Source organism: Rhagoletis zephyria, unplaced genomic scaffold, assembly GCF_001687245.7.
Source record: "Rhagoletis zephyria isolate East Lansing unplaced genomic scaffold, Rhagoletis_zephyria_1.1 Rzeph_scaffold_12723, whole genome shotgun sequence".
Classification (NCBI taxonomy): Eukaryota; Metazoa; Arthropoda; class Insecta; order Diptera; family Tephritidae; genus Rhagoletis; species Rhagoletis zephyria.
The window spans coordinates 1-11398 of NW_016169797.1; the positions used below are offsets into that span (position 1 = coordinate 1).

Sequence of the window (11398 nt, forward strand, 5' to 3'; positions counted from 1 at the left end):
TAACCGTCCTATCAATTTGTACCGAAATCAGTATATATATTGTGCTTGATACAAAAAAAGCAAAATGCTGAAAGATGCTTTTCAAATAACGGTAAATTTTTGAAATATGGAAACATCGATATTTCGAAATTTAAGGGCGCTGATTTACTACCCTTTTTATACACTTTGAAATTTTTCTGCTTCAAAAGTGTACGAACTAACAGTGGGCAGGGTAGTAATTAAAGTTGATACAACAATTGAAAATAAATAAGATTATTATGGAATTTTCGAAAATAGGCGTGGCACCACCAATCTATGACTACATAAGTGGATCTCATTAAGTCTAACTAAATATAATAAGAAATAAGGGTAAAACTGCTCCTGCATACCATGTAACGGCAGTTTTCAGAAATGTTCGCCTTCGTGCGAACTTAGACTTCTTTACTTGTTATATAAGGTGATTAAAATTACGAAAAAAATTAATTGTAAAAACATGTAAATACCTACTATTATCTTAATCTATTCTCAGCGTTAGTTGTTTCATCATTTCCATTATATAAATACTTGAATTAATTATATATTTAGTACAGACATATCTACATATGTATTTTCTTGATTTGTGCCGCTTTCTGCTACGCCAAAATCATTGCCAATATTGTATTCTAATGAAAATGCCGATACGTTTTTTTTTACCTAATCGTTTACCTTTTTTGTTCGTCGGTACTTTTAAAGATGAGAGATTTGTGTTGTTTAAGGTGTCTCTCATTTCACAGTTTCGATTTCAACCGCGCTGAAAATTCTACATATTTCTATGTCAATTTTTATGTACTTGCCCGCAAATGTTTTGCACACATCAGATTACAAACAACCGCAGAGCCCCTATTTGGTAATAGAGACTTTTATTTTGGTGCGAAGCATTGACAGCAGGCATTCGATTATGCGAAAAAAGTAGGTAAAACATCTTTAAAGGTGAAACTTCTGTTTGGAATTATAAACTTATTTAGTTACAAATGGTGTCATTGTCTTTGAATGACCTTCCTTGCAAATAATTTATTGCGAGTAGCTGAGGTATGTATGCGCTGAGAAGCAGAAAATGTTAACGAACATAACTAGCAGGATCTTGGCGTGGTTCACCTTCCGCCGTCAATTTCTAGCCTAATCATCACCTGGTGAAAAGTTTGACAATGAAAAAAAAATGTTTTTACTTGCCTCACTGGCTTAGTCTCATTCTTTTAAAAAGCTTAGGATCAAAATGTTACTCAAGTAAATTGATCCTTCATGCAATAGATCCAGATTGAAAGCCGATCCTTCATTGGAGAGTCGTAGTTTCTTTTGAGTACAATTTATGACATCATCATGTATTCTCCACCGCTGTACTTGGCATTGAAATTGAACAATAACTACATACATTTCATTTTTTTCGTTGGAATCATTGTTTATTATTTACTTATTTATTGCTAATGCTCATTCTCCACACGCTCATATTTATGTGTAGAATGGAATTTTCGCGGTTGTTTTATTTTTATGTTGATATGTTAATGAAAAGTGTTTACAGGTGTTTTATGTATTTCTACATGCAACATTGAATGTTGCAAATTGTTTATTTACGATGCTTTCACCGAAAACAGAAAAAACGAAAAACGCTTATGATTGATAGCGGTTTTCGAGACTATCGAATAATTTGCTTTTAGATTGCGATTTTAAATACTTATCTTTTAAGAAGATTTAAAATGGTTATTAAAAATTTTTACATACATAACATCTTATTTGAATATTACTCGCACATTGCTATGTCCATACTGATGTTTTGTGTGTGTTTTCTAGAGTAGCACCCCAAATTTGATTTGAATTGCAAAGCAATTTGTACGTTCTCATGCATATTTAAATTCTTGATAATACATAGTACGCAAGTTGCAAATTAATTGGCAAAACAATCAACTATTTTTGGACTTTGCTAATTGAAACAAATGATGCCAGGCAGCTCTTCTCTTGAACTCCATAAAACTGAAATCTAAAACATATCTATATATATAAAATTAAGTGGCAAAACTTCCTGTTCGCATACTCCTCCTAGACGGCTTGCCCGATTTCAATGAAATTTTCAGGGGTGATTGGGGTCTGTGTGGAGGGTGCACATAANGGGTGTAATAACCGAGTGTTCTGGAGATCAATTGTTCACATGAGCATGTGTTGAAGGCCGATCCCCCATTGGAGAGTCGTAGTTTCTTTTGAGTTCAATTTATGACATCATAATGTATTCTCCACCGCTGTACTTGGCATTGAAATTGAACAATAACTACATTTCCTTTTTTTTCGTTGGAATCATTGTTTATTTTTTACTTATTTATTGCTAATGCTCATCCTCCACACGCTCATATTTATGTGTACAATGGAATTTTCGCGGTTGTTTTATTTTTATGTTGATATGTTAATGAAAAGTGTTTACAGGTGTTTTATGTATTTCCACATGCAACATTGAATGTTGAAAATTGTTTATTTACGATGCTTTCACCGAAAACAAAAAAACGAAAAACGTTTTCGAGACTATCGAATAATTTGCTTTTAGATTGCGTTTTTAAAAACCTTTTAAGAAGATTTAAAATGGTTATTAAAATTTTTTTACATATATAACATCTTATTTGAATATTACGCGCACATTCCTAAGTCCATACTGCACCCCAAATTCGATTTGAATTGCAAAGCAATTTGTGCGTTCTTCATGCATATTTAAATTCCTACATCTTTGTACATAATACATAGTACGCAAGTTGCAAATTAATTGGCAAAACAATCAACTATTTTTGGACTTTGCTAATTGAAGCAAATGATGCCAGGCAGCTCTTCTCTTGAGCTCCATAAAACTGAAATCTAAAACATATGTTTGTATACATTGTACAACAACTTTTACTACTACTTCTCTTGTATGTATGTATGTGCACATTTCAATTTCATTTCTATTTGTTGCGCTGCGTCAAATCCGGTCTCTAGTCCATTCGCTAGCCGGGAAGCCGGCTACATGTGGTGTCTGCGCGCACTCGTGCCAAATAAAACAACAAAAGGGGAGCATCGCACAAATCCATATGCACATTTTTATGTGTGGATATCTTGGAATAATTCCTAACATTGTTACGATGTTGCCGACGTTTGTTTACTTAGTACATACTCTCAGACATTGTACGGACATAAAAATGTTGCAGAAGTCTTCTTTCTTGCAGCTGTTTATTTTTTATGGAAAATGAAATGAGTTATAGTTACATAGCTAAAATTGAAATAAATCATTGGAAATCTATTCGTTCATAGTTCACATATAGTCATGTCTCTTCTGCAACAAGACACCCCTTTTGTATTGATTACGTATCTAAGTATGTATATATGTATGTATGAATGTTGGTCATTCAACCCGATTTTTTTTAAAGTAGAATGAATTTGTTTTGGCTGAATCTAAAACGCTGGTTATTTTCTTTATTCAATTACTTTTTCAAATTACTCCACCAACATCTAGACTTTACACCGATCGGAGTATATTTATTCCTATTCATATAAAAAAATTACCTTTATCCCGTTACCTACAGTCCAATATTGGTGGTTTTCGGACCAGGACAGTATTTTTTCTTCATTGTTATGGTCAAAAGTCCGCGGGAAAATATTCCAGTTGGTTAAGCCGTCGGGTGCTTAGTTGCTCTGGAAATATTTCTGCACCAACAAGAATATTTCGAAAAAAATGTCCCTTACGTTTTCTTGCGCGGTTAGGGCTTGATATCATTCTGTTGCATGATTCGCAGATATTTTAAGTAATTGTCTATTTCACAAAACTCAGTTGAAATTTCAAGATAGGTTTTTCAAAGCTTTTCCTAGTTAAAGGTATAACACATACTCCGATTTTTCGAGTACATAATTAACTCCTAAATCAGGCTGCTGTAGTCCGAACCCTGCACTCCACACCCCAACCATCTATTGAAATGCCATCACCAATTTTGCATACATGCAGTCAAACATAAATATTTATGTATATTTAGATATCAATTTAGCTACCGTTGTTAAATAACAACACGTCCAATTTCATTTAAGTTGCATTTGCCCCATATCATGGTAAACATACATACATACATAAATACACCAGTTATCCAAACAAGTTGCGTATTGATTGCTTATGGACTTCCAAAGTTGGTGCTATTGATTTGTTAGTGGTATTCCGGTCAGGCTACTTTTATTTTTAGTGGGTATTAAGTAATATGTGGATTGATTTAAATTATGAAAATATCGCTGGTTGGCCTGTAATACTACCCGTTCGAGAGGATCGAGGGCAAGAGATTCCGAGGATGCAATTGTAACAATTGTTTCACTGAGCTTATCAAGCTCTAAAGTTGCTCGTCAACACACTTATATTAAAGTCAACTCTGGAAGTATTTTTCCTATATAAATTTTGAAAGGAATTGACCTTGTTTGGCGCTGTAGCCGCCTAAGCGATCTAGGCCGAGCTCAACAAAGCACACCACGTAGAGCCAAGCCCTTTTCCACTTGGTCTTTCCAATACAGGGAAAGCATCCCCCTTCCTCCGCGGTTCCGAGCTGAATACTTTCAGGACCCCACTTTTTAAATTTTTGAAAATGACTATTCTCGCCACTCGTCCAAACTTTGTTGAATCAATCAGCCTCATTGCGTAAGTCGTAAATTAGGCAAAATTGTACGACTCGACAACATTGGCGTTGTTTACTGTCGTGCTGAGATAAGTAAACGACGAAAATCGTCGAAAATTTTACAGTGCTGCCAAGTTTTCGTAATGAGGCTGAATGTGTTTTTTTATTATTCGGAAGTAGCCTTATGGCCTTATTCATAAAAAATAAAGTAGGTTTAAAGAGCTTTATAAATTGACGTTTTCATACATTTTTCAATTTATAAACCTTTTATAAAGCTACTTTATTTTTTATGAATAAGGCCATTAGTGTGGATCTTATTTTGCTTTTGTGTTTATAAAATCGACAGAAAATTGATCTGTCCACTCAGTCTTTGAAAATTTTCACCTATTTTATCATATTTTTACATGAATTCTCCAAAAGTAAAGTTTGCCCGATTATTCGTTGGAACCACTGAATGTATGTATGTAAATATTATAAATATGAACTAGTTAAATATTTTACACCATTTACCTGAGAAAGATAAAATATATATGTACACACAAAGGCTTTGAACGACCAACTACTTATGTATGTAGGTACGTACGGGATTTAAAAATCTTAATAACGAGGATTTACACGTCACATACCGGCACAATTTTCTTTTACAATTTCCTGCCCAGCTGACTGCCAGATACCAGATTGCGTACACAAATTATCTAAAAAGGTGACAGTGTAGCTGCAGCTGCGCCACTGCTGATGTGTGCGTTTCCTTGTCCAGCGGCCATTTACGTTGATAATCTGCGAAAAACGCGATTTTTTTAATGGCAATAGAAACACTTTTTTTTAAGGTTTTCACTTTTCTCCATGTTTTTTGCGTGTTTTGAAGAATTTTAAAAAAATTTTCTTTATTTTTCAACATATTTTGCAGGTAAAAAGAGGCAGATTGAGCCTGCCAACAAAATTTTCCTGGCTACTAAATAAAAAAAGGAGCCAGCAGAAAGGCATAGGAAAACCAAAGGAGGCTCAACTTAAAAAAGAAAAAAAAACAACTCGTTATCACAACAACAGCAACACCAATAGCCAACCTTCCAACAAAATGAGTAAAAAACCTACAGTCGGACCCGCGCTCCACAAAGTGATAATGGTGGGCAGCGGCGGTGTTGGCAAATCAGCATTAACACTACAATTCATGTACGACGAATTCGTGGAAGATTACGAACCAACCAAAGCAGATAGTTATAGAAAAAAGGTTCGAAAGAAAAGCTAAAAAATTTAATTTGAAATTAAATGCTCAAATTTGCATACCCAATGATTTGTTTCCGCATAAAAAAAAAAAAAAAAACTTTGTACTTTTCAGGTCGTTTTAGATGGCGAAGAAGTACAAATAGATATATTGGATACTGCCGGACAGGAGGATTACGCTGCCATCAGAGATAATTATTTTCGCAGTGGTGAGGGTTTCCTCTGTGTCTTCTCAATCACAGACGACGAAAGCTTCCAAGCAACACAAGAATTCAGGTGAGTACATACATACATACATATGTAGCTAAATAAATGGACTCCTATTAAAATATGTAAGCAGATTTGCCGGCATTAATAGTTAGTGTGACCAGGCTATCCTCTTTGAAGTAAGATTTAGCATTTAATTTTATGCCATACTTAGTCCTGGAACTTTAGGTCTAATTTCGTGGTTTTTACTGACCTTTTTTAATTACGAAATTCATAACAAAATTCGGGCCGGAATTAATAAAAATAAGTAGTTGTCATACTGAAAATCTTTAATAATTCAAAACCTATCGTCTACCGTTCAAAAATTACAATGGCAGAGCAAAGTGACATTTCTTTGAGAAAATAATTTCTTTACTCTTTGTAGGTCTATAAAAAATAGTACAAAGAAAATTGCTTTAAGCTATCAGTGTAGAAAATAATAATCCGTTTCGCCAAACTTGTCGAGTTGCTAAAGAGTTTTTAAGTTATGATTATATTCACTTATTTTAACTTAATTTTTCATAGGATATAACTTTTTCTTACCTTTTTTCAAAACCAGTTTAGCTTCGGTTTTCGTGAACATCTGGCCACACTGTTAATACTAGTTTTGTATTCTTAAATCCCAATCAACTTTCGGCCACTAGCATCTGTGGATATGTGCATACAATTCGCCATTAGCTATCAGCTATCGGCTTTCATTTAGCATTGTGCTATTATTTGTTGGCCAAATTGCATTCGGCGAATTAGTGAAATGTGTTGGGGAGAATGTCATTTTATTGTTGTTATTATTATTTCAGCTTTAGTGTTTTTTCTGTGACGTTTTTGTTGTTAAAATAGCTGTAATTTTGACTTTATGATTTGCGGTGCATGTCGGCGGTTACTTTCAGAATCATTAAATTTTCTATACATACAATAATTTTTTCTTAACGATTTCTTATTGGTTTTCGTGCGAAATCACCTTTTTTTAACTTTGGTTAAGAATTTGGTTAGCTTCATATGTAGGTCAGGAGAAATTAGCTTGGAAATTTATGCAAAGTCTACAATTTTTAAGTGTTATTATATATGTACATATAAACGATGAAAATACTATGTTTATTAAGTTAGTGCAAGCGTTGAAACAAGTGGCAATTTTTTGAGGTCAAAATTAATTATCCGAAATTTTTGGTATTAGTTTTTTATGCAATTTAACGGGTTTTACTTAAATGACTTAACAAATGGCGCTAAATTTTTACTGCTCCGAAACATACGAAATAATTTTAATTCTACTCAAAGAAAATTTTTGGACATATTTAGAAACGAAACATCGTACAGAAATTTTCAAGTTTCTCTATTTGGGAGAGAATTTTTTTCTTAATGCATAGACAGACGGTAACCGTATATCCGGATTACCGGCACAGTTGATCTGCTCAAAATTGTGGCCGGACATACAGCAGTCATATAAATAAAATAAAATAAAATAAAATAAAATAAAAAATGACAATAGAATTAAATGAAATAAAGTAAAATAAAAATAGGTTTTGGTGGGTTTTTGGTTCCCATATGAGGGCTGTGCGGATTAGTTTGACTCTGTCAAAGTTCAACTTTCTGTAATAGCAAAGAATCGCTCCGCCTCTTCCTGAAAACGAATTGCAACTGAAATCTTATTTTCTGCCAGGCGTTAGCAAAATTTTATACATTTTAAATTCTCTCTTGTAGGACGATCCTTGGGAATCTGCTTATTTTGATATTTCTTATCGGAAAGAAGTCTGTATTGTTTAGCTCGTTGGAGAGTTCTTAAAACACATCAATTAGTCCTCTAGTAGTCTTGATATGCTAATATCTTATTCAAAATTGCGAATCGGTTATCGAAAAAAATGCGTAAAATTTTTGAACAAATTAAATTTTTTTTTTCTTATATTCATTTTATTACAACCACTATTTTTTCTGATCTTGTTATGGTGGAACACAATACCTTTTCTGTTGATCCATTATGGTAAGTTCTTTTCATCGATTGCTGTAAATGGTGAATTGCTGACTTTAGAGTTCAGAATCAAATGTTTGACCAATCCCAGAAATGCAGCTAGATGCTCTAGGAGTTGGGCCTCGATTTTTTTTCTTTTGCAGTGATTGTTCGACTAGAGTAGGCACATCTTTAACAATGAAATTTGTAGAACGAAATCGGTCGAAAAATCCTGGGTGGGATGAATAATTCTTTACTTAATTGATCATATTTTACTCTATTCATGAATGATTTTTAAAATATTTGGCCTTAATGACGTTTTTTTTTTATCCTCGATGTACCACCAATCTGCTATTGGCCTCATTATTTACTCCAGTGAGTCCATTTATTCTTAACGATTCCAAAAAGGCACCACACCTTTAAAACCGTAAAACTGCTATGAAGCATATAAAGCGGCAGCAGCAGCAAAAGGCCAAAGTCAGTGACAGGACGAAAAGCCTTGTAGGCAGGCAGATTGACGGCTTCGACCTTAATGGCAACATGTCACGTAAACAACACGTCGAATGTTTGCATAACTTCCGCATATGAAAAGGCATACATAACACCGTTTTACATACGTCTGAAGCGCATTCCTTATTGATTCACAATACTGCGGCGTCAACTTGACGCGCCCTTCAGTCAAAGTTAACAAACTCTGTGAAAAACATACATACATATATCTAAACGCTTAGTACTGGGCGGCAGGTGCGTCACTTACATATATGCATACGCAATAAAGCACGTTTACATGTTTGGTGGTGTTTTGTATGTGGTTTACTCTTCAATTAGACATGTTTCTCCACCTGCCACAAAGTGTGGGTGGTGGTGTGTAAACGGACATGTCACGTAAGTTTATTCCTTACAACCAGGAAAGGTTGCCACAGAAACGACTTGCTAATTTCGAAAATATGGCAACAGGTACATAACTTCAAGCGACACATATGTAAGAGTACATGCATACGTAAGTGATCGCTACTTATGAGAAAGCATTGCATACATATGTATGTACAGTCACTCACAGAAGTATTCGTAAATTAGGTTTTTCACAATATTCAAAATGTTTTCCATCATAAATCTTTTTCGTTAATTTTCGTTTAAAATATAGCTCATTTTATAACAAAAAACATGTAAGTCATTCTTGCAAACTTTGTTTAAAATTAATAAAAATGAATCAAACTTAAAAAAAATTTTCATCAAAATTTCAAACTTTTTGTTCAGAATTTTTAGAAAAATTTTCGGTACGCAGTTTGTTATAGAAATAGATTTTGTTCATGCCTTATATGGAAACAAATGCGCAACACCCTCGACAAAAAAAAATTCTAAAAAATCAGCGGTAATTTTTAGCTACTGCAAACTTGCACTTTAGTATACTAAAATTGAACAGGTAACGAAACTGCTTACCGAATTCTGAATGAAAAGTTTGAATTTTGATAAATTTTTTTTCAAGTTTGATTAATTTTTATAAATTTTGTTCAAAGTTTGCAAGTTTGTTTAAAATTAACGAAAAAGATTTATGATGGAAAACATTTTGAATATTGTGGAAAAACTAAATTACGAATACTTCTGTGAGTGTGTATGTATAAATGTATGTATTTGCTATAAGAGAAGGTGAAAATTCTTGATAGGGTTCAAAAGAGGCCATTAGGCTGAAAGGTATGTACATACTACATTTAAAATGACTCTAGCGAGTCATAAAAGGATACTTTAATTCGCTCCACCCTCTGCATGAGCCATTCTGTTGTTTGGGGTGGATGATTTATATTCCAAAATATGCAACTAGGTATGTACATATGTATGTACGTACAAATGTACGATTTTTAACAAAGGTTTTTTTTTTATAAATTCGTCAGCTACAAATGTAACTGTTTGAGCTAGTAATATAGTGTATGTGTGTAACTTTTAGACCGTTAATTAACAGAAAAATATGCTTAAAAAAGTAATCGACGCTTGACCAATAGCCATGGTTCAGCATTATTTTTAAAACTGAATAACTGTAGTAAGTAGCTGCGTGGTTAGAGGAGCGCACTTACACTCGGTAGGGCCGAGGCTCAGCTAAACACCCATTATAGAAAGAAATTTGAATAACCTCGGATGTTCTACTATGGAAAAGCGTCTCATAGACCGCCGTTTGGGAGTGGCGCACAAAGTAAATTCCTCACAAAAATTGCGACCAAACGTTGCAATAACGATATAGAGTGGGGAAATAATAAATTCTGCAACATTTTATTGGAATTCGGTATCTTAGCTTTAGACATAAAATTTTAAATCTAAAAGATAGCCAAAATCGACAAACTGCCACATCCACCAGCCCTAAGAAAATTTTGGATTTTCAGTTATTCAGTGGTGTAGCGGCTTAAAATTTAAGAAAGAATTTCGCCAAATCACCAAATGAAAATGTAATCGCCATTTTTTTAATCTTTTTATAAATCTATTTTATGTGTCAATCGATTTCAAACGTTCATCTTGTTTTTTTTTTTAGATCTCAGTAACGTTTAGTGACTCTTCGCTCTTATTAAGAATTTAGTCGGTGGCGAGTTCACACATCTGCTTCAATGAAGCTATGCCTAAATTAACGCAAGCCTTTGAGAAATCTAATGCGCTTCTTATGAGAGAGCGAGATATATATTCAGTCAGAAGTGCGAATTTTATAGAAATCGTTAAGTTGGGCTCCGAATGCTGCTTCCGTATGACCATATTCCGTGAAAAGTATTATATTCGTTTAAGAGCGCTCCTTGTTCCAGAAATAGTTAAAGTTAATGGTATTAACCAATCTGCTGTTAATAGCTCATCAATGTTTCTCTTACTTGCGAGATCAGGGCTCGGAATCGTAAAATCCTTTCACGATTCGAAAGCCATGCGAAAAAAATTACGTGATACGTCAGTCGTGTGTTTTTACGTGACGAGTAATACGATATCGCGTGCGACAATTCGAGCCCAGGATTATCAGATTTCAAAATAAGTAATAATATTATTTTGGCGCTTACATTTTTTGCTAAGTGTGTGTCCGAGTTTTTACTCCAACTTGTGTAGTGCGTCTTGATGTTGTTACACAAATGGAGGGATATACAATTTTACGTCGCCTCCGAACGGAAAATGGATTTTAAGAGAAGCTTTCCATTGCCTGCCCCAACTTCCCCACTCTAAAGCTATGTAACGGGTGATTTTTTTGAGGTTAGGATTTTCATGCATTAGTATTTGACAGATCACGTGGGATTTCAGACATGGTGTCAAAGAGAAAGATGCTCAGTATGCTTTGACATTTCATCATGAATAGACTTACTAACGAGCAACGCTTGCAAATCATTGAATTTTATTACCAAAATCAGTGTTCGGTTCG

General features: G+C 34.0%; 1 protein-coding gene across 1 annotated transcript in view; it reads left to right on the forward strand.

Annotated features, from left to right (window-relative positions):
* The first annotated feature begins 5518 nt into the window (after window positions 1-5518).
* Window positions 5519-11398, forward strand: part of LOC108377804 (ras-related protein Ral-a-like) — an 8286-nt gene continuing 2406 nt past the window's right edge. The window contains exons 1-2 of the mRNA XM_017634099.1: window positions 5519-5844; window positions 5953-6113. Of these exons, the coding sequence (XP_017489588.1) occupies window positions 5692-5844; window positions 5953-6113 (314 nt within the window). The 5' untranslated portion in view covers window positions 5519-5691. The remainder of the gene's footprint in view (window positions 5845-5952; window positions 6114-11398) is intronic.